Source organism: Brassica oleracea, chromosome C6 (genome assembly GCF_000695525.1).
Source record: "Brassica oleracea var. oleracea cultivar TO1000 chromosome C6, BOL, whole genome shotgun sequence".
Classification (NCBI taxonomy): domain Eukaryota; kingdom Viridiplantae; phylum Streptophyta; class Magnoliopsida; order Brassicales; family Brassicaceae; genus Brassica; species Brassica oleracea.
In genome coordinates, this window is record NC_027753.1 from 30,325,445 (window position 1) to 30,351,248 (window position 25,804).

Consider the following 25,804-nt stretch of genomic DNA (forward strand, 5'->3'; position numbering starts at 1 on the left):
GATTTTTAATCAATTAGCATATGAATAATTTCAATCTAATCATGAAATTTTATCCCTAGGTTTCATATGATCAAATTCTGGAATTCAAATTTAAATTTATTAAGTTTTAAAATTTCAGGAAATACCAATAATCATGCGATCAGATTTTAGGTTAAATTTCAAATCCTAATTCTAATAGGATTTAGATACAAGAACATGTCATTATTCTTAGTCTAATTATGCAACCTCAAACATGTAATTATGCATGAAAAAAAAATATCAAGTTATACAAGCATAAAATCGGCCAAGACAAAAACCCTAACAACTTTATAACAACCTTGTAACAACCTTCCTATTTTTTTAAGGGTTCTAGGTTTTAGCATGCAATTTCAGTTTTAATGTTTATGTTTCGACTAAAACATGTAATTTCTATTAATAAACAGATCATACAATCAAGTTTTAATAATCCTAGCATGTGATTAGGTGATCAAACAAATCAAATTTAAATTAAGCATGCGATTTGCAATTTTATGCCTAGCATGCGATTTCTAATTTTAAAAACATGCAATCAGATTTTCTTAAACAAACAATCAGATTTTAAAACTTTAAACAGCATGTGAAAACAGGTTTTAGAAATTTTTCATCAAGGGGTTTTAATTTTAAAGCTATGCGATTTTTTAGGTTTAAGCAAAAATGATTCATAAACACATTAGGAATTGGTTTTTCAAGCATACCAAATATGCGATCTGATTATTGACATAATCAGATCTGAAACTATATTTTTAGGTATATGATTCAAGTTTTAGAATTATTAGAATCATATTAGATAGTATAGGTTTATATAATTTTCGGGTTTTAAGCATGACATACGATTTTCATGTCATGCGATTTTAGGTTTAGATTAGTTCTTAGGTTTAAAACTTATGACCATGTTTTACTAAGTTTTAAACATATATTATATGATTTATAAGGATATAAATCAAATTATGTATTCATATTTGGTTAGGTTTTGATTTCTATGATCGCATATTAAGGTATATGTGATCGGTTCTCTCTTATATGGTTCGAGATTAATGTAATTAAACTCGACCTCTAAGTAGTTTTAAAGTTTGAGATAGTTTACCTATGAACTCCTTTTGATCTGAATGGAAAAGAGAGTTTGGTCACACGGGAAGCAACTCCTCTCGGCTTAAACTCCTTGTTGATATTAGATTTTAATTCCATCGGCTCATGAAACAACACAAGGAGCATTAGATAACATGAACGCCATAAGCTAACAAGATAACATGAATTAACTAAGGTATGATAAACTTATCTTGCACAGGAATTGAGTTCGGCTAGAAAATCCTTGTTGGAATCGGATTTGGTTTCCAAATCAAATCGGCGCGCATTGTATCTGTGCGTGAGGGCGCGTCGGTGGTCAGATCGACAAGCGGTTTTCTCTGACTGATTCGTCTCAGCAAGGGCTTCGATTTGATATCTTGATCGTTTTCTGGGTCCTCACAGTTTGGGAGAACGGCATCTTTGAAGTTCCGAAGCAGATTTCTTTTCGTTTAGGGCTTGATGATTTTCGGCTGAGTTGAAGAATATTTCGTGGGGGCTTAGGGCTAGAGGCTGTCGTGCTGATAACGTGTTATGAAAATAAGGAGAAAGTCTATATCTTTATTAGACAATAAGGAACCATTTATATAGGAAATTACATAAATATGAAATCTTAATACAATATGGGGTAGGAAATACAAAAATATAAGAATATGGGTTTTCTAATATAAATTTCTATCAGACCTTGGTTTATAACATGAATGAAGATATTACATGCAATTACTGAAGCCACTTTCATTTTGCATGGAATATTCTAGTCTGACTGAGGGTCTCGCAAAAGTTTTATTTTCCTTTTTTTCCATGTCTTGATCCATTATATTATACTACAACCTTATTATAGAAAACTAACGGACCAATAACTCGAGCAGATGACTAGAGAATCCGACCGATGAATGACTGCAAACTCTTTCGTGCCAGATGGTCACAGATGACATATAATTTGTCATTTTAGAAACCTTTTGTTTCGAATTTCCGATTTATTTTTATTATTATTTGACAACGAATTTCCGAGATATGAATAACAATATTTAATGTAAGTTTTCGGAAAGATATATTTTAAGTTTTAAACTTTTAATTAATTTAATATGGACGGCTCATACAGTTTCGTTTGAGAAATTTATTTAGATAGTTTTTTTTTAGTTTATTTTCACAAAAAATAGACTATCAATGAGAAAAATGACAAAAAAGAGTTTTATTGAAAGGTAAATATGCATTTATACTCTTAGAGTTAATTAATCTAAAATTTAAAGTTTAGAGTTAACGGGTTAGGTTATTGGATGAGTTCAAGTTTTTAAAAATAAATATTAAATTTTCAAAATAAAAAAAATTATTTTGATCATTTTATTTTTAAAAGCTATTTTGTGACAAAAACTTAAAAAAAACTATTTGAAAAAATTGCCCATTTGTTTTCTGTTTGGATTTGTTTTAAATCAAAATTTTTTTTTTTTTACTCGAAAGAGAGATATCATTTCCAAAAGAACCCAAAAGAGAAAGTTTACATCATTTTTCTACAGCATAATCGAAAACACAAAATAGGGTGAAACTCATGTGAAGCAGAAATTTATGGCAGTGTCTTTGTTAGTCTTGATAGTCTTTCACGCTTGATAGTCTTTCACGCTTGAAACTGATCGAACCATGTGGAGATAAAGGATTCCTGAGTACGAGATCGAACTTGATAAGATAGAGAGTTTTCCTTATCCATTCCCAACAGCTTCGCCCTGATTTGAACCTGAATCTCTTTTACAATTTGGGTGGCCGGTTTGTTCACACCCGAGTGTAAACGTGAGTTCCTCTCTCTCCAAATGAAATAAATCGCCCCCTGAAAAACCAACTTCAAGATAGCTCTAACCCGAGGTCTTACTGTGACATTTAACAACCAGTAAACAATTTGTTGTAAGGTAGATGGGTAAGCCATTCGAACCCCGCCAGCAACAAATTCCAGACTGCAGTTGAGAATTGACAATCAAAGAACAGATGGTTTGCCGCCTCCGCCGCATGACCACAGAGAAGACATTCTGCTGGAACCTGGAGACCCCATGATCTTAACCTGTCCTTTGTTAGCATTCTGCCTTTTAGCAGGAGCCAAGCCATAAAAGAATGTTTTGGGATTTTTTGACTGAACCAGACAGCCTTATACCATGAAACCAACGGCGGTGGGGGATTCAATGAAGTCCAAAGCTTTGAAGTTGAGAAGACTGACGGAGGATCATCAGGGGAGTTCCTCCACATATAATAGTCATCCTCAGGTGAATTTATGTCTGGAATCTGAGTGGGTAAGGACTGTCGAAGTCTTCTCAAAATGGGGTTCCTACTGCGAGACTCTCTCCATGCGCCCAAGGAGACGGCCTCAGAAACAGAGCTGTCAATTGGAATACCCGAGACCTGAGGGCCTAGAGATCCGACGATGTCAATGAGCGACCCCAAATCCATCCAATTATCATGCCAAAAGGACGCAAAGACACATGAATTATAGTGACAAAGTATGCGAGGCTTTGCCAAATGCCTTAGCTTCACAAGGTGCCTCCAAATCCAACTACACACATGCGTGAAGTCATCGGTCCAAAAAATTCTCCCTGTTAATATATGACTCTTTATCCAAGCAACCCACAAGGAATCAGAACCAGCAAATAGGAGCCAGATTAATTTAAGTCCGTAAACGTGATTCAAACCATGAAGTCGGCGGAGACCTAAACCTCCACAGTCCTTTGGGGTTCTTTGGGGTGCAGACTGCTTCCCAAGAGACTTTTGCTCCCCTTGCCGAGTTTGGAGCACCTGTCCAGAGGAAGGCATTACAAATCTGTTCCAATTCATCCAAACACTCCTTTGGAAGAGGGAAAATAGCAGACCAGAAGTTTATCATGCTATAAATAACAGATTGTATCATATGTAGTCTTCCAGCTAAAGAGAGATGCTTTGCAGTCCAGGTGTTAACGCGGCCTCTTACTTTGTCAATTAGAGGCTGATAGTCTTGACGTCGCAATTTGTGAGGCATCAATGGAACTCCAAGGTATTTCACACGAAGAGATCCTTGAACCAAACCGAAATCCGTCGCTAGCTGAGGCGCGAAGGGAGAATTATTCCCATCGACAAACACACATGTTTTCCTCTGGTTCAGAGCTAGACCTGACCTTCTCTGAAAATCCCGCAGTACAGATAGAATACCACACAACGAGTCAGAAGATCCATCAAAGAAAATAAGAAGGTCGTCAGCGAAGCTCAGGTGGGTGACCAAAGGATTATGACATTTGGGATGAGCACCAAAACTTCCATCTCGAGCTGCCATATCCAAGTTCTTTGAAAGGATGTCCATAGCCATAACAAAGAGTGTAGATGAGATAGGATCTCCCTGTCGAAGACCTTTTTCCCCTGGAAAGAATCCCGCGAGTTCACCATTCAGAGATACTGAGTAAAAAGGCGTCGTAATACACTCGCTTATCCAGGATATAAAAAGATCAGGAAGCTCAAAAGCTTTAAGTATATTCAAGACAAAATCCCACTCGATGCTGTCAAAAGCCTTAGAAATATCCACCTGAAGACAACCTCTTGTTGTTGTTCCATGTTTATGAAAGTCCGCAACTAGCTCAGAGGCAAGAAGCACATTTTCACACAGAAGCCTTCCTTTTACAAATCCCACCTGGTTCCTTTGGACAGCCTTTGGAGCAATAAGCTTGAGCCTAGAGGCCAACAGCTTTGCGATCACTTTGTAAACCGTATTACACAAGGATATAGGCCTGAAATCCGATAAGGATGAAGCACCCGGTGTTTTGGGGATTAAGGATATAACCGTAGCATTGGTTTGTCTCTGCATGCTCGGGTTCAAGAAGAAGTGCTTTACCGCTGCGGTGAAGTCCGCTCCAACCAGATCCCAAGAAGATTTGAAGAATTCCGCCGAGAACCCGTCGGGTCCAGGAGCTTTATCCTGAGGAAGGGCAAATAAGGTGTTCCTTATGTCCTCATCCGAAGGAATAGCCGAAAGAAGCTCAACAAAGTGAGCACCGCAACGGAAAGGATGGATCGATCTGATTTGGGCGACTGTGTAAGGAGTAACCGCAGCGTTGGACCGACCCTGGAGCAAAGTGTAGGATTGAACCGCCATATTTTTCATCTGTTGGACATCTGTGACTCGAGAGTTATTAGCGTCTGTGAGGAAGTGGATAATATTCTTGGATAAATTTTCCTTAACACACTTGTGAAAGAAGCCAGTGTTAAGATCCCCTTTACAATTCCAGGGCACCCGAGACTTTAGCTTGAAAAAGTTCTGTTCTGCAGCAGCAAGGACTAACCATGAATCGCGAACCCGACGTTCTTCTTCAAATAGGGCCGGCGTTGGGTTTGAAAGCAGGAGAATCTGGATATTTTGAAGTACCTCAAAGACCCCTTTAGTTCTCTTCTCAATCCCACTGAAGGCAGACCGATTCAGAGATTTGTAAATTGCCTTGGCTGCTCTCATCTTTTGATAAAGAGAAGAGAGAGGAGAGTAGACCAAACCGGTAGAAGACCACGCTTCATCAAGAAGATGTGGATAATCCGAATGAGAAGCGAAGAACGAGAAGAACATAAACCTCGGTCTTCTGATGACAGTATCAAGAGAAACTGTGACAATGCAAGGAGAATGGTCAGAACTCCCAGGAGGATCAAACACTGCACCAGCATTAGGAAATTTGTCTTGGAAAGCTTGATTGATAAGAGCTCTGTCGAGCTTTCTAGACTTGGGGTTATATGGACTGCTATTGGTCCAGGTATGGAAGCAGCCTTGATAAGAGAGGTCATACAGTTCACTATCATTGAGGCATTCCTGAAAATCCACCATGCCTCCAATAGGGATGTCAACCGGATATAAAGAGTAAATCTCAGAAATGTCCAGAACCTGATTAAAATCCCCCATGATTATCCAAGGTGAGGTTCTTAAGGTAGATGATAGAGATAGTTGCCGAAGATGAGTCCAGAGACTAACTCTGTCGCTTCTCTCATTAAACGCATACACAAAACCCACAGTAAAGGCTTCATGCGTTATCGGGTTGAAAACACCATACACCATAATCTGTGGTGTCCTCAAATATACCATAACCGAGAGGACTGAATTCCAAATTACGACAATGCGGCCATTTTCTGCTTCTGGGCTATGATTGGAAACAAATGACCAACCAGGGAAGGAACTTGACATCAAAGTAGCTAAATTTTCCTGCTTCACATGAGTTTTCAAAAGACCGCCAATCATAGGTCGGCTGGTGCGAATCCACCTTTGAACATTTAATTTTCGATTATTGCCGTTAAGGCCCCTAACATTCCAAGAAAAGCACTTCATGGAGAGACAAAAAAGTGGTGGCGAAGCACTAAGCTTCCAAAAAAGTTGAAGCTTGCTTGGGGAGCACAGCCTCAACAGAGCCAAAAGTGAGCGAAGCGAATTTGTTATTGACAGAAACCCCAAAATCTTCAGAAGCAGCACTATCATCCTCACACAAACTACGCATAGTCTGGCGCTGAACTTTTCTGAACTTTTTCCTTTCAGGACCAGAAGAGAAGAGAAGAAGATCCGTATCGACAGCAGATAACCGGTTCCTAATAATCTTCTGGGCTGCACTAATCAGTTCTTCCTCTGAGTCAAAGTGTGCAGAGGAGAGGGGTTCCGCCAAAGCCTGAGCAGAAACAGACTTGCTGGTAGTTGACTTTTTAGATGGTGATTTAGAACCCACTCGGACCCATCCAGAAGAGCCATTCTTTGACAAAGATTTTGAGGAGCCGACCGGAGAACCGGGTAGACTAACAGAACGTCTTAAAGCCCCACCAGAGGCACCAGCTTTAGAATTTGACTCTAAGGCTGGTAATGAAGCTCGGGGAGAGGACGGAGGGTTAGCTTTAGAATTTGACTTTGAAACTGCTGGAGAAGTACCCAAATCTAACTCCTGAGATGGGGGCTTGTCCACTGTTTCCTGAGGCACTGGTCTCAACGATGCAACAGGACAGCGAAGATCAAAGTGACCAAACTCAGAGCAAATCCCACACTTCGGGGGAAGCTTCATATACTCAGCGTAGATATTGACCGAGTTCCCCAGCTTATCAACGACTTTAACAACCTTTGGCTTCTTTCCCTCCAGCTTAATGACAACCTTCAACTTGATAATCCCGTTAGAGTAAGGTTTAAGCTTTGGATATTCAGATTGAACAGGAAAACCAACTCCCGTAGCAAAAGAACTGAAACCCTCGAGGGACCACAGCTCCGGTGGAATATTTCTGAAGAGAACCCATACTGGCGCAAACTCGAGCTTCATCTTTGTGTAGACAAAATTTGGAGACCACTCTGTGACCGTGAAAGAACAGTTTCCAGAGTGCCAAAAAGCAACATCAAGTACCCATTGCCTTGTGACTTCACATGGAATGAAAATCATATAAACTCCTTTTGAATGATGCTTAATCTTGATTCGACCCTGTTTACCCCAGATTGGGTTTAGATCATTGAAAACTTTCGTCAGAGATGGCGGGTTGCCATGAAATTGAGCAACAAGATAACCTTTCCAAGTTTGAGCCAAACGAAGAACAACTGATTCTGGAGCCTGCACGACAGGAGTACCATCTGCAGCGAAGGTTGGAGAAGCCATCTTCTTGAGATTATGAGAGAAGAGTTAAGCTTTGTGACCCACAGAGCCGGAGTAGGCAAAGGGTGAGGGGCTTGAGCTAAGGTCGTCGCAGAGATCTGAAGAGTGGGTGAGGTCACAGACGGCGGAGGAGCTTCCGGATGGAGGAGCATCGGAGCCGTTGACGGTGGAGCTGAGAGATGGGTGTCGCGATGAACGATACACATATCCGGAGGCCAGGGGGTCAGACGCAGAGAAGGATGAAGTAGCCATGAAGACCGGAGGGGGAGAGTTCTCAGCGCGGCGCGTGAGGCACCGGCACCGGTGGCGAGAAGAAGAGAACCTTATCGTCTAAGAATCGCTGAAGATAGCGCGTGACGGTGGAGCTCTTTATTTTAAATCAAATTTGGTTATAACCTTTTTAGGTTTTAGATCATTTTTTAGACTCAGTTGGAATATCGATATATCTATTATACACATAATCAAATTAATATAATTTGCTTTCCAGATTGATTATTTCGGTTGTTCAATTTTGCTTCGAATCGATTTTTCCGGATTAAATGCCTCTATAAATAAAAACATACCTCAAAACTACTGACTTTGTCATGTTTGGATAAAATGCATATACAAAATATATGGATAAAAAGTGACATATGAAATATACTATGTTGTCATCGTGGTTATAATATAGGAATAATAGTTGAGCATAGATATCCAGAGAATAGTAAACAAAAGTCTCAAATTCTGATAGTTTGAGAAAATCCCAAAATTTGAATTAGGTATATATGAATCATTTAAATTTTAAATCGAATCGTTTAACTTTTCGAACGACTTTCTGGATAAGCCATGCAATAAAATTATAGTATTAAACTTCGCATACATCAATAACCTGGACCTTGGATCACATACTTTCTAATCCCAATCATAAAAGAATATTTATATCATTCAGCTTCCTTTGTAAGCTCGTTAAACACCAATAAGACCTTGGATCACATTTTAATAAAGCTCAGAACTGAACTTAGTCTCCCTCCTTCGTTCTATGTCCTCTGGACGATCACATTTTTATTCTAAAATAAATGTACCTTAATGATATAAATAGTCAAAATATTTTTTAAGCTTTACATATATCGCGATGTGATTGAATTAAAGCGATGTTAATTACAACGATTTACAAAAGACGATGATTGTGTGTGCATGTAACAAAACACATAAATAATTTGATAACGATCTTCAGAGTCTTCTATTGGTAGATTTTACAAACTTTAATTTCATTGTTTTTTTCTTTTGAAATTATTACTTTATAATTTCATTGTTGTAGCATACTAACGGCAAAAACAATTGAAAACCTACGAGGCTACAAACAAAAAATAGGCCTCTTTCAAACCTTTAAACATAGTTTTTGTCACTAAGCTAGAAGTTGATTGATTGTATAAAGGGTTAAAACAGAGCAAATATAACGATTTAGGAATCAATAGGATGTTCAATTCTATCTTTTAAATTGATATCTCTTATGAAATGGGACCGGCAAGATGTAACCCACGAGGTATTTGTGAACCGGGAATTACATTTAGGTGAAACATAAAAGCATTATCCATGCATTAAATGCTGCATACCAAACTATACAGAAGCCGGTGGCATGTTTTATGCATTAAAGTCAAAATTTTCCTCTAATTAACCATACCAAATCCTAGAGAATATAAAGTCTTTCCCCCAACTAATTACCATTAAGAAAAATAATTTTGCTTCGAAATTCAAGCACAATCGTTTTAACTAAAAAAAAAAAGCAAAATTATTATTATGATGACTTAAGTCTTTGTGAAATTTGAATTTATAACCAAACAAAATTTTGCATATGATGCTGTACATTTTTTTCTTTCACAATAAACAACTACACAATAATGATATGAAAACATCCAACCAATGGTCTCAAAACCAGGGCTTTGTGTAGTATATAAGTTACTCATCAGATCATCTTTAATCCTATTTTATTTTTCATTTCAAAATAAAATTTGAGTAAAATTTTCTTCACCTTTGATTTATTTTGTATTTCATAATAAAGTAAAAATGAGATTATTAAAAATAAATTAATGTATTTATTTTCTACTCATTATATTTTTAACTCCAAAATAAAATAGAGTTTGAAAGAAATTTAGTTCACTCCATTTTTTAAAAAAGGTAATACAATATAGATGATCTAAAATGTCGACTACAAGTCTACAATGTGTTTTCGGCGAGTCCTATGTGAGCTGCATTCTGTTTTGATATTTTTAATATATATATATATATATATTTTTTTTTTTTTTTTTTTTTTTTTTTTTTTTTTTTTTTTTTTTTTTTGTTTAACCAGGTGGTGGGTTCGGGCCTTCGGCCCTACTCCCTCCCCCTAGGCCCGGAGCCAGCCTGCGTCTGTACCGGTTAAGGCCCTGGACACTTCTCCCACGGTGGATCGAACCCAGGAGCGCAATAACACCAACGCCTGCGCTTAAACCAACTGGGCTACCACATCCGTGGTGATATTTTTAATATTCATCGAACCTTACTCAGTTACTCTGATATATGAGTTTGCAATCTGCATATTTTTTTCTGTTTGTGTCACATCTTTATAAAAACCAGAGAAAGATAAAACCTAGAAAAGGTATTAAAAAGATTTATGGGGATATCCATGTCTATAAGAAAAAAATAAAAATATATGTTTTGCTAAAGAGAAAATGAAAAGGAAAATTAGCCCATTATATGAACACGTTATGGTTCTAAAATAGATGATTTCATTTTCATTTAAATAGATGATTTCGCCTAATTCCTCTAACTAAAAGGTGTATATTCACACTCTATTTATGGATGGGGTTCCTCCTAATGTTGCAAGAGTTTGACAACTACGGTGAGGAACTTAGTAATATATACACAAAGTAGGAGTGAGTAATTAGAGAGAGAGTATGAATTAAAATCAGAGAATTCATGCATCTAACATGAGTGCATTTTTTTTGTTTGGTCACATTGACTGCGCAGCTAATGTTCATCCAATCGTTCCTTCTTCTTTACCGTCTCTAATGTTTCTGACACTAAAAGTCTCTTTAGATTTGAAACTGGAGATCGTATTGGTCTCTGTCTTTTTTTGTGTTCTTCAACACAGAGACCATTATCAGATCACCAGATTCCCATTTTCCCGGGAAAATAAAAACAGACTATTTCCTTGTCGCATCTATTGAATGTTTTTTTTTTGTTTGCAGCATTTGATTTGCTGTTCTTATTTTATAATTATTATTCTATAACTTTGGCACCTTCTCTCTGTTTTTTTTCTTCCTGAAGATAAACATTGCCTATAAAAAAAAACAGAGGAATCGAAAAATTCATAAGATCTCACTCAAAGCTCCATTTTCTTGGCGTACATGATTAAAAAATCTCATCTTTCTAATAGATACCCTTCTTGATCTTGAAAGATTCACACAACTTTTGCAGCTCTAACTCACTCAATTTCCAAGGTAACCAGAGAGTCGCAGATAACAAGGTCGGAGAAAATATAACCAGTCACTGTCTTGTCTGCTTTTCTCTTCGGTCCTGCCAATATCGGTACTGTCTTTTTAAAAACATTTTCTTTTTCTTTCTTTTATTTAAAACATTTTATTTCTCTGTTTCTAAGTTTTTAAAATGTTCGGTTGGTTGTCTTCCTCTTGTTTCTTACTCGTGTTGCGTGTCTGAATTGTTTTGTTTTACTATTATATTCTCAGGGCTCTGCAACTTGTTAAAAAGATTCAAACCTTTGTCTCTCCTCTAGATCTTCCCAATGGCAGGAAGTGGAACAAAGAGACCAAGAAGAAGAATACATCTAAGCAAGCTCTACACACTAACATGCACCCAATCATGTTTCAAACAAGACCATTCTCAAATCGGAGGACCTGGTTACTCGCGTGTCGTCTTCTGCAACGAGCCTGATTCGCCTGATGCTGATTCGAGTAACTACAGTGACAACTACGTGAGAACCACTAAGTACACTCTCACTACTTTCTTACCAAAGTCACTCTTCGAACAGTTCAGGAGAGTCGCCAACTTCTACTTCCTGGTCACTGGGATCTTATCTTTCACTCCTCTTGCTCCTTATACCGCTTCAAGCGCCATTGTTCCTCTCTTTTTCGTCATCGGTGCTACTATGGTTAAAGAAGCTGTTGAAGATTGGCGCCGCAAGAAACAGGTACTCTTTCATTTCTTTCTTTGTTGCAATCTTGTGGTCTTGTTTAGTGTTGGGCATTCGGGTTTACGGTTCGGGTCGGGTTATTCGGGTTGGGCTTTTTAGGATCCATTTAGGAACCAAACATTTTTCGGATTCGGGTAATGTCAGGTTTGAGTCGGGTTCAGGTTGTGTTTTTATTTTTTATAGAGTTTAGAGAAATAGGAAGCGTTCTGGATTTTGTAAATTTTTGTTGGGCTTCGGTTGCGTTTTTGCGTCTGATTTCGGTTGGGTTTCTATTTTTATAGGGTTTTAGAAAAATAGGAACCGTTTGGGGTTTTATAAATTTCGGTCCAGTTTTTGTTTCGTTTTCTTGGTCCGGTTTTGGTTTTGTTTTTTGGTTCGACTCCAGTTCGGTTTTGGTGTTTGGGACACTATGCCCCAGCCACCCAGGACTAATCTTATTCTTTGATATTGTCTGAAAGATACAAGCATTTTCATGTTATTAGGATATTGAGGTGAATAATGGGAGAGTGAAAGTGCATAGAGGAGATGGGAACTTTGATTCTAAGGAGTGGAAGACTTTGAGTGTTGGAGATATAGTTAAAGTAGAGAAGAATGAGTTCTTCCCTGCAGATCTTGTTCTTCTCTCCTCTAGCTATGAGGACGCTATTTGTTATGTAGAGACCATGAACCTTGACGGTGAAACCAATCTGAAAGTCAAACAAGGACTAGAAGTAACTTCATCCTTGAGGGAAGACTCTAACTTCAAGGGCTTTGAAGCATTTGTCAAATGTGAGGATCCAAACGCTAACTTGTACTCCTTTGTTGGAACCATGGAGCTTAAAGGAGCCAAGTACCCTCTCTCACCTCAACAGCTTCTTCTCAGAGACTCAAAACTCAGGAACACTGATTTCATCTTCGGCGCGGTTATCTTCACTGGTCATGACACAAAGGTTATTCAGAACTCAACAGATCCTCCTTCTAAGAGAAGCATGATTGAGAAAAAGATGGATAAGATCATCTACCTCATGTTCTTCATGGTGGTGTTGATGTCATTTATTGGTTCTGTTGTATTTGGAGTTGGCACAAGAGATGATTTCAAGGATGGTGTGATGAGAAGATGGTACTTGAAACCAGATAGCTCATCTATCTTCTTTGACCCCAAAAGAGCTCATGTTGCTGCCATCTATCACTTCTTAACCGCAGCTATGCTGTACAGTTACTTCATCCCAATATCTTTGTATGTCTCAATAGAGATTGTTAAAGTCCTTCAGAGCATCTTCATCAACCAGGACATCCACATGTACTACGAGGAAGCTGATAAGCCAGCTCGTGCAAGAACCTCAAATTTGAATGAAGAGCTTGGTCAAGTGGATACAATTCTCTCAGACAAGACCGGGACATTGACTTGTAACTCAATGGAGTTCATCAAGTGTTCTGTCGCAGGGACAGCTTATGGACGTGGTGTCACTGAGGTTGAGATGGCTATGGGAAGAAGGAAAGGTTCTCCTCTGGTGCTTCAGAGCAATGAGGATGATGTGGAGTACAGTAAGGAACCATTTGTTGAAGAATCTACAGTGAGAGGATTCAATTTTAGAGATGAAAGGATAATGAATGGGAACTGGGTCACTGAACCTCATGCTGATGTTATTCAGAAGTTTTTCAGATTACTCGCGGTGTGCCATACAGTGATACCTGAAGTAGATGAAGACACAGAGAAGATCTCTTATGAAGCCGAGTCTCCTGATGAAGCAGCATTTGTTATTGCAGCAAGGGAGCTTGGGTTTGAGTTTTATAACAGAACTCAAACTACTATATCTGTAAGAGAGCTTGATCTTGTGACTGGTAAAAGAGTTGAGAGGTTGTACAAAGTCTTGAACGTTCTTGAGTTCAGCAGCACCAGGAAAAGGATGTCAGTGATAGTGGAGGATGAAGATGGAAAGCTCTTACTACTTTGTAAAGGAGCAGATAAGTAAGTGAGCCTCTTTAACTTATTGTACAAACTCTTTGTACCTTACTGTACACTCTTTGTTTCATTTTGAAGTGTTATGTTTGAGAGACTTTCAAAGAATGGTAGAGAGTTTGAAGAGGAAACAAGGGACCATGTGAACGAGTATGCTGATGCAGGGCTGAGGACTTTGATACTAGCATACCGCGAACTCTACGAGAAAGATTACAAAGTTTTCAATGAGAGAATCAGTGAGGCCAAGAGTTCAGTTAGTGGTGATAGAGAATCACTGATAGAGGAAGTCACAGAGAAGATTGAGAAAGATCTGATTCTTCTTGGAGCTACTGCTGTTGAAGATAAACTCCAAAATGGAGTAAGCAAGCTTATCATGCTATTCATAATAAATCAATTTTTAGTTCTTGAGCTGACATATCTTATCAGGTGCCTGACTGCATTGACATGCTAGCTCAAGCAGGAATCAAGATTTGGGTTTTGACTGGTGATAAAATGGAGACTGCTATCAATATTGGGTATCATTTTCTCGGTATCACCTTAATGTTTATCTACTCTTTTGAGTTCCTGCATATAGTTTTTGTTCATTCTATGAACCCTTGTGTATGTAACTCTTTGACAGATTTGCTTGTAGTTTGCTCAGACAAGACATGAAGCAGATCATAATCAACTTGGAGACTCCTGAGATCCATTCACTAGAGAAAACTGGAGAAAAAGATGCTATTGCAAAGGTAATATAAAAAAATGTTGTTTCTGAACAAGATTATGTATACAAAGTGGTTGATGTTATCTTGCAGGCATCAAAAGAAAGTGTCTTATTGCAAATAATCAATGGAAAGGCTCAGCTAAAGTACTCTGGTGGAGACTCTAATGCTTTTGCTTTGATCATTGATGGTAAATCACTGGCTTACGCGTTGGATGATGATGTCAAACACATCTTCTTAGAGCTAGCTGTTGGTTGTGCTTCTGTCATTTGTTGCCGCTCATCACCAAAACAGAAAGCTCTGGTCAGTTTCTTTTTTCACTTGTTCTTTGGTTAAACCTTTTTGATGTTATCAAGATTCACTCAAGAAGTACTTCCTCTATATAGGTGACAAGACTAGTGAAATCCGGAAATGGTAAAACAACATTAGCCATTGGCGACGGCGCAAACGATGTTGGGATGCTTCAAGAAGCAGATATAGGCGTTGGAATCAGCGGCGTGGAAGGCATGCAGGCTGTGATGTCAAGCGACATCGCGATTGCTCAGTTTAGATATCTGGAGCGTTTGTTACTAGTCCATGGACACTGGTGTTACAGGCGCATCTCAACAATGGTGTGCTACTTCTTCTACAAGAACATTACATTCGGTTTCACTCTCTTCTTATATGAAGCATATACAACATTCTCAGCTACACCTGCTTACAACGACTGGTTCCTATCTCTTTACAATGTTTTCTTCTCGTCTCTTCCTGTTATTGCTCTTGGTGTCTTTGACCAAGATGTATCTGCACGGTATTGTCTCAAGGTAAGCTTGTTTTTCTCATTACAATCATGTCAAACAAGCTGTAACCAAACTCTTTCTTGGTTTCACAGCTTCCACTATTATACCAAGAAGGTGTGCAGAACGTGCTCTTCAGCTGGCGAAGGATACTTGGATGGATGTTCAACGGATTCTACAGCGCAGTAATCATCTTCTTCCTCTGCAAAAGCTCTCTTGAGCCACAAGCCTTCAACCACCAAGGCAAGACACCAGGGAGAGAGATCTTAGGTGGGACAATGTACACATGTATAGTCTGGGTTGTGAACTTGCAGATGGCATTAGCCATCAGTTACTTCACTCTGATCCAGCACATTGTCATATGGGGCTCCATCATCGTTTGGTACCTCTTCATCACGGTCTACGGAGAGCTTCCAGCAATGATATCAACAGGTGCGTATAGAGTCTTTGTTGAAGCTCTGGCGCCATCGCTTTCTTACTGGGTCATCACTTTCTTTGTGGTTGTATCTACTTTGTTGCCGTACTTCGTCTACTCGGCGGTTCAGATGAGGTTTTTCCCAATGTACCATGGGATGATCCAGTGGTTAAGGTATGAGGGTCAGTGTAATGACCCTGAGTACTGTGATATGGTGAGGCAAAGATCGATAAGGCCTACGACGGTTGGTTTCACCGCGAGATTAGAAGCTAAAAGGAGATCAGTGAGGAGATCTGAGTCTATATGACAGGCAAACAGCCTCTGAGCTGACCGGAGGAGGAAGCTGTTTTAACCAGTTTCTTGTACATTTTTCTGACAAAGAAACATCTGAAGATTACACATGAGAAGAGAGATGCATCTCTAAGTCTTTTCTCTTCTCAAGATTCCTTTTAATCTATACTGTAATTCTTAGAGCATAGGGTAAGTTATGTATACCTCTTTGGTTCAGTCCTGTTAACGCTTTGTTAATTGGATTCTTGAATGCAATAAGTCATCTTGTGTGATGAGCAAGACAAGGAATGATCATTGTTTTGTGAGTTTCTGGAATCCAAATCGTTTGTAGAGTCTCCTTGTCGCCAGAAACTCCCAAACACAAACTCTCCCTCCATGGAAAGTTCCTGTAACATCTCCTCAATATCTTCCATGCAACTAACTCTGGACTCATCACCAGACAAATGCTCTTCCTCCTCTGTAGGTAGAAATATTTTCATGTCTCTTCTCTTCTTTCTTCTGATGACAAACTTCTTCATCTTGTGGGCAAGTTTTTGAGGGATCTTGAAGAAGACAAAGAGAAAGAACTGTAGCATAAAGCATTCACAGCAGCAACAAAGGACAACACAGTCTGCTGCAAAAGCACCACAATCTTGTTCCATTTATTCTTGATGCATTAAGGTGAAACAACAAAGATATAAAAGGAAGATGGAGGGAACAGAGCTTAAGAGGTTGCAGCAGATTGTGTCAAAGGAAGGAATATATTCCTTTTGTTGCCAATATTGGTATCAACAATGCAACGCAAAGCAACACCCCCATGTGTTTGTGTGCGCTCATATAGACACTTTTAGAAAGCATTGTTTAGGTATCTTGGACGTCAAAGCAACTACTTACTCTCCATCATGTAGAAGTTGAGGCGACAATAAAGAGACAAGGAAAGATCCGTGTTGATTTATCATAAGTATAAGAATGAGACAACATGACGAGGAGGTAATGTCACAGAATGTGCAAACTTGTAAAATAAAGATTTTTAAAAATAGATACAAAAAAGTACTTTCATGTAAGAAACAAAAACTTCTCTTTTTCTCATCTTCCTACCACATGCTCCTCTGAAAATCATCTGTTTCTGCAAATTGTAATTGATAGTCTCTTTAGTTTTCACCAAAATGGAAACAAAAACATGAACACAACTCGAGAGTAGACAACAAGAGATTCTTACTGTTTTGGGTACTCAAGAAGGTTCTGCTCTGAGATGTGTTGGCTTGAGGTGCAAAAAGATGGAAGCTTTTCAGACAAAACTTTGGGTGTTCTTGATGGGTTTTGTTGCTTCTTAAAGCCGAGAGATCAAAAAAACAACCTTGTGTATGGATATTTACACGTTTTGGTCTCTGCTGTTGTGACTACTATGTGTGAAAAAATCTGTACTGTAATTTTGGCTACCAAATGCCATTCTCCTGAACAATCTGATCTCAGCTGACTGTTGAGCTGAGTCAAATACCTCGCTTTCCCCTAGTCTCATCCCATTGGTCAGGTCTTCCGCAGATAAACTCTCAAGCGCTCTCACAACCTGCAACAAAAAAAAGCATTTCAAGATTCCTTTAAGTTTAAGACTCTTGTATTGAGGAAAGAAAGGAAGAGAAGGAAATGGTCTAGTACTTGTCCCATCCGAGGTCTCTTGGCAGCTGAGTGGCGCACGCAGGCTCCGGCTGCTTCAATCATTCTAAACATTTCGGAACCCACATAGTTTCCTCCAAGCTTGGGGTCTTCTAAAGAATCAAACTCCTCGGTTTCTACGGCATGGCTTATCAGAGGCCTTGCCTGAATAGCAAAAGGTCAAAAAGTCATATGATGATGACATGAAGAAAAATGTTTAAGAAAATAGCGTGCGTACCCATTCAACAAGGCTCTCCTCTCCCAGTGGTTGAGATGAATCCACCGGTTTACGTCCAGTGATTAACTCGAGCAGAACAACTCCAAAGGAGTATACATCAGACTTCTCTGTTAGTTTCCCACTTGATGCATACTCAGGAGCCAAGTAGCTGAATAAAAAGATGCAATGTTTGTGAGTTTAGTGGCCTTTTAATCAAACTAGGCAAGCGAGCACGTACCCAAATGTTCCCATAACCCTTGTGGTGATATGAGTGTTACAGTCAAGAGCTAATCTTGCAAGACCAAAGTCAGAAACCTATAAGGAAATGAGAATGTTATGTAACTGAAACCTTGAAAAATCAAGAATAGCCACAGACTAAATGTTGTACCCGAGCATCAAAGTTGTCCTCTAAAAGAATGTTAGACGACTTGATGTCCCTGTGAATGATACGAGGATGACCTGGCAATAGACAAATGTTTAGAAGCCTACCCTTAAGAAAAAAAATCAAAGTGAAGAAAAACAACTTACAATCTTCATGGAGGTAAGCTAGTCCACGAGCAGCACCAGCAGCGATTCTAACACGCGTTGCCCAGTCAAGAACTTCTTTAGATGCTATTCACAAGAGGCAGAAAGAACACACTGTGAGTACTACCAGTTGGTGTAAGTGTAATATCAGAAAATGTATTTTTGTTACTTTTTACCATGAAGGTGGAAGTAAAGGTCGTTGTTAGAGACATAATCATAAATGAGCAATCTACGGTCATCAGAGATGCAATGTCCCACGATTGAAACCAAGTGCCTGTGATGGATTCTGCTAAGCGTCTCGACTTCAGCTTTGAACTCTCTGTCACCTTGCCCTCCACCGATCTTAAGCTGTTTCACAGCAACTACTCTCCCATCTGGTAGCACCCCTTTGTATACACAACCAAATCCACCTTCGCCCAATAGATTCTCTTGAGAGAATCCGTTTGTTGCCTTCACAAGTTCCTCGTAAGAAAAGAGTGGTCTTGAATTGCCTAAGCCGCCGGATTGTGATTGTGAGAAGTAACTCCCTGAACGCTTTCCGGATACTATAGGTGCAGATGACTGTGTCCTAAAGAAAGCTGCATCTGTACATATGTCCAAAACAAGTCAAGAAACAGTTTTTTACTTAGGCTTAAATGAAACTAGTTACCTGGTCTTGAGGAGGAGGAGCTCATTGGTGATGGTGTGACATAGCCACCGCTAACAGCTGAGAGGCGTTTCTCTCGTCTTCTCACGCACCAGACAATGAGTCCAATAAGACTGAAAACTATGAGGGCTGCAGCGACACTGATGCCAACAACAGCTCCAGTACCAATGCCACTAGTATGAGTAGAGTTTGAGGTATCAGGAGCACTAGGAGGAAGGTTGTTTTGAGGTGTATTGTTGGAACCTGGTGGTACAAGTATCTCGGAAGGAGAATCTTGAACAGGAGGAGGAGGGGAGAATGTTGGTGGTGGTAGAGTATCTGATGGCGGTGGAGTAGTATCCTCTGGTGGTGGTGGTGGAGGAGACTGAATGGGACGACCTGACGGAGAAGAAGGAGGAGGTGGAGAAGACTGAATGGGACGCTCTGGAGGCGGTGAAGGAGGAGGAGACTGAGAGGGACGCCCTGAAGACGGTGGAGGAGAGCGTTGAGAGATTGGTGGGGAAGGAGAAGGGCGTGGAGGAGGAACAGATGAAGGAGGTGGAGGGGAAGAAGGCAATGGTGGCGGCGGTGAAGTTGAAGGAGGAGGTGAAGGGATCACTGGCTGTGGCGGTGGGGGAGAGGTCTCAGGTGGTTTAGGCAGAGGAGGAGGTGGTGGTGAGGTTGTAACCGGAGGAGGAGCATCATTTGGTGGCGGCGGTGATGGAGTCAGCGGCGGTGTCACTGGTGGTGGTGTGGCCGGAGGAGGAGACTGAGAGGGTGGTGGTGAAGTAGCATTGTTAGTCGGAAGAGAACTGCCCAACGGCGGAGAAACAACCGGTGGAGGCGGTGGAGAAGTTGAAACAGGAGGCTGAGCCGGCGTTGTTGCCATCTAAATTCCGACAAGATACAAATCTATCACCGACAAGCTTCTAGGTCCATCAGAAAACTCAAATTCTCAAACTTTGCTCGGAGAGATGATTGGGATCACTTTCAAACCTAAAAATGCAGAGTTTTGAGTAAGACAGTCTCCTGAAAGCACCAAACTTTCACCAACCCTAACAATACTAAACGTGACGAAGCGGCAATCTTTCCAGATCAAACACACACACAGCTTAAACCCTAAATTACTCAAACACCTAAAGCTTCACGACGAAGCAGAGACGTGAAAGAGCTTCTTCAGATCTCCTTTAAACCTCAGATCTATCTGTAAGAGCTTTCTTCACTCAAACACCATAACTGAAACAAACACAAAAGAATATTAAAAGTTGACAGCTTTACACATCTTCAGACATTAAAGACCATCAAACAAAACACACAAGTAGCTTTGTCTTTCTTCTTCTAAACTCTTTCTTGAATCTCTAAAAAGTAAAAATGAATCAAATCTTCTTACAGAATTCAGAACAATAATTTTTTTCTGAACAAAGTAAACAATCAAAATCAACGGTCAAAGAAATCAAAGATTATATTTTTTAGTTTTTATAAGGAAATAAATTAATTTCTGTCCACAAACGAAAGAAATCAAAATAAGCTACTTACCAATTTCACTTGTTTTTTTTTCTTATGTTTTTTTTGTTTTATTCAAGCTTGTACGCGTCTTTTTGTTTTTAATATAATAACGCGGTTCGTCATCAATCTATCGATGATAATCAGAAATAATCTCACATGACCTCCGACCTTTTTTAACTTGACGTGAAGTAAACCATTAACTGTTAATCAAATTGGCATATTCATGTTTTCTAGAGTATTATTTCAATGACATGTAGGTGTCTGGTAATGCTAATTACGTTTTACTTGAATATCGAAATAAGTTCAAGTATTTAATATGTTGTGTTAATTCTTTAAGTTGACTTTTCTATATCAAGTTGTAGTTTGACTTGACCGCTTGAGAAATTAATACTATAAAATTACGTTTTTTCTTTCTTTTGACATCATATATTGCATTTAAAAAGGAGAAATTTTTGTTTAATATATGAGTTTAATATATAATTATATATTTAACACTAGACATCTATAAAAAACTATAGCACATGACATCTATTAAAAATTCAACACTTAAAATTTATGCGGTTAAAGCATTTCCAACCATATTCCATAATTTATTTAAAGTAAAAAATGTTTCAATCATATTCAGTTTTTAACTCGTAAACATTTAGTTATTCTATAAATAGAATAATCATTTTATCTTCTATTAATTATTCTATTTTTCTTCAAAAATATAATAAGAGTAAATTTAACTTAATTATATAATTAATCAATTTTAAAATATTCTGATTTAAAAATAACCTACTATATCAAAGATAGTTCACATTCGGATTACAAAAGAACTAATCATCTTGTAATATCAATAAATTCGGAAGATTATGTTTTAACACAATATAGTTAAAAGGACGGCTATCTGACTATATTTGCAAAGCAAATTATCAAAAAATTATGTTTTGACATTTTGTAATCGTTCAACGAAATTTTGTCATATTTAAATATATTCATATACTAAATGTTATCATAAAATAGACCGGTAAAATTAGATTCATAGCCAGTTTTATAATTCGGAAGATTTGGTGGAGTGAAACTTCGATGAAAAACCGCAAAATTGGACATTTAACCACTTGATTAAATTCAAGTCAATTCCTAGCTTCTATTGTTTATTGTAATTATGCTATTAATCCGATATATCAGTCACACATAACACCAATTTATAAATCTTATATATTTAATAAAAAGCCAATAACCACGTGTTTTACATTACTAAGCACACTATCCAGCCTGAAAATGTTCTACAATTTTATAGCCATAAATATTGGGACCATTTCTACCTCAGTTGATCCAATCTATTTGTATTGGTCCTAATTGATTTTAGTGTTCGTATTTGTAAGATTAGCGTGAAGACTCCGGTGATGACATATGTGCACTCATCACAACCTTTGACGTTTGAAGAATGAGATCTTAAACATCTCTTTCTAATAAAGAAATACAAATCCTTTAATATTTTCCAATTTACACAGTGCAATTATATATTACGTTTTCAAGACATAACTTAGTATGTCATTTAATCAACAACGGTATATCAATAATTATGTTATTTGTACTGTTGTCACAAATGGATTTCAGTCTAGAAAATCCATCATAAATGTTAAAACACAGGTTGTGATCATAAATGTTAAAACACAGGTTCAAGGTTTACCTTGTGCCAGTGTTATGTTGCGGGTGGTGATTCTTGATGTAAGCGTGGTGTAAGTAGTTCGGTGTTGTTGCTCGTTTCTATTACATGATCCTCTTCGCCGGTGTTGTTACTTGTTGGGATCGTGCTTTGACTTCCTCTATATTGGATACTCCGCAGATCCTTAGTTCTTAGGTTCAACTCCAGCTACAAATTGCTTCTATGGAAGGGTTCATGTGTGTTTCGTGCTTTCAGCTTCGGTTTTGTATCTTTAGGTCTTTTTGCTTGTAATGCTTTAGATCCTTTGTTTGTTGTTTTTGCTTTTGTAAGATCGTTCTGTTTATGTCTCCCTTGTTTGGACTTCTTATCTTCGGGATGTTCGTACTTCGAACTCGCCGGCTTCACTTCTGGAAGGATATTAATCATGTCCGGCTTCACTTCTGGAAGGATGTTAATCCTTGCCAGCTTTGGTTTGTAACTTTTGTTTCAATCTTCTAATAAACTTTCAGTGTTTAAAAAAAAAAATGTTAAAACACAGGAATGAGTTGGGAAACATTTAAAGCAATTCCATTGAAGAAGTTCTCAGCTTTGAATATTTAATAAAAATGAATATTAAAAATATTAAGATACACATCCAAAATATATTTAATAAGATGTTTGAACTTGAAAAATACTTTTAGATGATATCTCAACATTTGAAAATTTTATTTAATTAAATATTGGTATTTTTACTATTTAATCAAGAGCTAATTGGGTGAAAAACAAAAAAAAAAGTCGAAATTAGGTAAGTACCAACACAGTGAAAGTTATGCAGACATGGAGAAAGATGTGGGTTGATAAAGACGAAAATAACCTCGCTATTTGGCTACCCAACTTCCGGATAGTAGGCAGACAATTGAGATTTTTTTAGATTTATATAGATTGTCCAAAGATTTGGTTTAGATATTGTGAATTTGCCTGCGTAAACGATAATGTACAGTTCTCTCCAAGCTTGATCTCCATCCACACGATAATTTATTTTTAGAGAATTTTTTTGATTTTTTATTCTTATTTGAATTATATGCGTCCATATTAAAATTGTATGGCTAAATTTATAAAAAGTTTACTATGGCTATAATTTACCGTCTAATAAAATTATTGGTTAGCTATCTAAAAAAAAATTATGTTTTGAAGTCATAAAATTAAACTCTAAATCCAAAATCGTAAACACTTACCAAATCATAAACCATAAACTCTAAACTTTAAATCCTAACCAAATTACGAACTTTAAACCTTAAATCCAAAATCGTAAATCCTCACCAAATCATAATCTCTAAATCCTCAATTCCCTAACCAAATTATAAACTATAAACCCTAAAAACTAAACCCTAAACCTTGAAGCTTAAACCCTAAATCAATACCATAAACCTTAAACCCAACAGTAACACCTTAGACCATAAAAAATTGATCATAAACCATTGACATTATAATACGATACAGTAAACCATATTGACAAATCATAAAACCTAACCAAATCATTGACCCTAAACCCTAAACAAAGTAAATGAACCCTAATCAAAAGACCCTAACCAATAATCCCTAAATCAATATTGTAAGCCTTAAACCCAACAGCGACACCTTAGACCCTAAACCATTGATCATAAACCGTTGACAATATAATACATACACTAAACTGTATAAGCAATTTCGCTAAGCCTAAGGCTTGGTAGATGGAGAAGAAATATAAGTCAATTATTAGCTGTCTAGTTTTCCTCATGGATAGTTACCACATTTTTTGGATGGCTAACACATTTAATGAACAGCTCAATAATAAGATTAGCTATAAAATTATTATACTCCTACCCTCTGTATAGTTCTAACCATAAATAGAAACCCCTAATCCAACGGTCTATGGTATGAAATTGCTTGCTAACTTTGTAGTTAGATGTGTAATTTGTTTGATAGTTTGATGGTAAAATAACTTTTTTAACTATCCATTGAATAAAGTTGACGGTTAACAATTTTGCGAGCTGGTAATAAATTTAATTATCCAAACAGAGATGTTGCAGGTTCCGCAGCTTGGCCTTAGCGAGAAATCCTTATTTTTTGTCACCAATGGTAGGCACATATACAGTTGTTATAAGATCCATGTCGTCAGACTCCGGAGGATGACTAACACCACGGAATGAGCTAGTACCAACTTCATCATCACCAGCCACGACCTCTTCAACCTCCATTAAAGGATACTCTGATTCCATCGTTGGCCTTACCACATGCTCAAACTCCTGAAAATCATTCATATCACCACCGAAGTGACCCATCCTCATCATCATCTCCTCTCTATGCACATTCAGAATAATCACTGGAATAAGAAACCATCTTCTCCTCAGGCACGGAGTTGGGAGTGGTGAAGCTCTAAAGGCTTTTGCTTTATGTGTGTGGTGAGAGCTTACTTATGAACAATATTTTGAATCATTTTATACGAAGCTTGTCCATGAAAAAACAAATACAGAGAAACCTCACTTACTAGGATTGCATAAAGATTAGAATTTGTCAACATCAGGTAAAAAATGGAAAGAAATTACGTAAATAAATCGCCAAAAGAATTATCTATCAAACAGAAGATGGAGAGAGAGTGAGAGTTTGTGTGTCTACCTATGGGGAGAGCTTGAAGAAAAGTAGTGTTTGTACAGGATTCGGTTGATTAGAATAATGAACTTAGGAATGGGACGACTAAAGACGCTTTTATTAGATTCAAACAAGAGGTTACAAAATCGACCGAAGACAAGGAGACAAGATCAAAGGTTTAAGCAATAGGATCAAAGAGATGATTGGGAAACCCTAGATCTAGCCGCTTCTGTATGTGTTGTCCAAAAAGTCCTCTTTTCGTTGTCTCCTCATCCTATTTTATAGTGTAACCGTCCGTGATGTCCTAATCGCGTCGTCCTTTGGGCCCTGTCATTAAAGGCCGAGTATGCGGGCCTTGGTACTGTTCTCTATAAACCGAGCGTATTTAGTCGGCTTAGCTGATTGGCTAAAAGTACTCTGGGATCGAGCCGACGCCTTTAACCGCTCAAGCCGACTAAACTAGTCAAGTTTGCCGGGCTAGGGCCTGTTATTCGATGGGCCTTGTGGAGGGATATAATCCATCTCCTACAATAAGTCCCCCCCCAGTTCACTTGTGATCGGCGTAGCGGTCTCAGTGAATTTGTGGGTTAGGTTCGTTCGTATGTCGGGTCCTAGCGTGTTTAGTCGCATGTAGGCATGCTTGACGTTTCTAGACGCTTAAAGTAGTACTTCTTCACAATCTGCTTTGCTCGCCGAGGTTTTCGTCACGAAGGCAAGTTTTACTCGGTAGGCGAATTACTCCGATATAAGAGCTCAAGGTTATCCCGTCAGTTTACGTTAGAGGACCGATTTAGACCGAAATCGGGGATTAATTTCGGTTCGGCATCTCGATTAGAGATCGGTTTAGACGGGAAAACGAACCATCGCGAGTAAGCCTTTGGGTATCTAGGCGGCCTTTGAGGCCCATTTAGGTTTCTGTAGACCTAATGATTGCGCTTCGGAGGATGTGCCCTCGTTTTTGCTATAAATAGGTTCCCCCCTTTCGCTTTCGTCATTCTTCTCTGCAAACTCAGGTATTCCGCTTTCTCTCCCTTCTCTCTACTTTTACTTTCTCTCTCTAGGTACGTTTCTCCTCACA

At 38.3% G+C, this 25,804-nt stretch overlaps 3 protein-coding genes across 6 annotated transcripts; 1 reads left to right on the forward strand and 2 right to left on the reverse strand.

The window, feature by feature from the left end:
• Positions 1-3,043: 3,043 nt before the first annotated feature.
• On the reverse strand, positions 3,044-3,510 carry LOC106297974. The gene is made up of 2 exons (XM_013734090.1): positions 3,218-3,510; positions 3,044-3,149 (listed from the first exon to the last, which is right to left on the reverse strand). Exons 1-2 carry the CDS (start codon positions 3,508-3,510, stop codon positions 3,044-3,046), a joined length of 399 nt encoding a protein of 132 aa, XP_013589544.1.
• Positions 3,511-10,455: 6,945 nt separating this feature from the next.
• Positions 10,456-16,776, forward strand: LOC106300006 (putative phospholipid-transporting ATPase 9). 3 transcript variants are annotated; one of them, XM_013736043.1, is made up of 10 exons: positions 10,456-10,530; positions 11,109-11,219; positions 11,378-11,838; positions 12,324-13,789; positions 13,862-14,138; positions 14,207-14,295; positions 14,400-14,508; positions 14,575-14,784; positions 14,868-15,284; positions 15,353-16,776. In XM_013736043.1, the coding sequence occupies exons 3-10, from the start codon at positions 11,434-11,436 to the stop codon at positions 15,977-15,979; spliced, it is 3,600 nt and encodes a 1,199-aa protein (XP_013591497.1). In that variant the 5' UTR covers positions 10,456-10,530; positions 11,109-11,219; positions 11,378-11,433; the 3' UTR covers positions 15,980-16,776. The 3 variants fall into 3 exon arrangements, with proteins under 3 accessions (XP_013591497.1, XP_013591496.1, XP_013591498.1); XM_013736042.1 differs by lacking the exon at positions 10,456-10,530 and having other exon boundaries at positions 10,537-11,219; XM_013736044.1 differs by lacking the exon at positions 10,456-10,530 and having other exon boundaries at positions 10,537-11,219; positions 14,412-14,508.
• Positions 16,777-16,870: 94 nt separating this feature from the next.
• LOC106300007 (proline-rich receptor-like protein kinase PERK9) lies at positions 16,871-20,523 on the reverse strand. Of its 2 annotated transcripts, none has more exons than XM_013736045.1 (10): positions 20,499-20,523; positions 18,987-20,198; positions 18,514-18,921; positions 18,341-18,424; positions 18,201-18,271; positions 18,051-18,127; positions 17,834-17,981; positions 17,599-17,760; positions 17,162-17,509; positions 16,871-17,068 (listed from the first exon to the last, which is right to left on the reverse strand). In XM_013736045.1, the coding sequence occupies exons 2-9, from the start codon at positions 19,849-19,851 to the stop codon at positions 17,315-17,317; spliced, it is 2,010 nt and encodes a 669-aa protein (XP_013591499.1). In that variant the 5' UTR covers positions 19,852-20,198; positions 20,499-20,523; the 3' UTR covers positions 16,871-17,068; positions 17,162-17,314. The 2 variants fall into 2 exon arrangements, with proteins under 2 accessions (XP_013591499.1, XP_013591500.1); XM_013736046.1 differs by lacking the exon at positions 20,499-20,523 and adding an exon at positions 20,279-20,403.
• Between the last annotated feature and the right edge of the window lie 5,281 nt (positions 20,524-25,804).

What these genes read in the sequence shown, in the direction of transcription:
- LOC106297974 (XM_013734090.1), bottom strand. Translation starts at nt 3,510, where the DNA reads ATGGATTTGGGGTCGCTCATTGACATCGTCGGATCTCTAGGCCCTCAG. An exon ending in CCACCGCCGTTGGTTTCATG is followed by an intron (nt 3,150 to 3,217) that starts GTATAAGGCTGT and finishes TCCTGCTAAAAG; the next exon opens with GCAGAATGCTAACAAAGGAC.
- LOC106300006 (XM_013736043.1), top strand. Translation starts at nt 11,434, where the DNA reads ATGGCAGGAAGTGGAACAAAGAGACCAAGAAGAAGAATACATCTAAGC. An exon ending in ATTGGCGCCGCAAGAAACAG is followed by an intron (nt 11,839 to 12,323) that starts GTACTCTTTCAT and finishes TCATGTTATTAG; the next exon opens with GATATTGAGGTGAATAATGG. An exon ending in CTGCACGGTATTGTCTCAAG is followed by an intron (nt 15,285 to 15,352) that starts GTAAGCTTGTTT and finishes TTGGTTTCACAG; the next exon opens with CTTCCACTATTATACCAAGA.
- LOC106300007 (XM_013736045.1), bottom strand. Translation starts at nt 19,851, where the DNA reads ATGGCAACAACGCCGGCTCAGCCTCCTGTTTCAACTTCTCCACCGCCT. An exon ending in AGCTTACCTCCATGAAGATT is followed by an intron (nt 18,272 to 18,340) that starts GTAAGTTGTTTT and finishes GTCTATTGCCAG; the next exon opens with GTCATCCTCGTATCATTCAC. An exon ending in AGGACAACTTTGATGCTCGG is followed by an intron (nt 18,128 to 18,200) that starts GTACAACATTTA and finishes ATTTCCTTATAG; the next exon opens with GTTTCTGACTTTGGTCTTGC.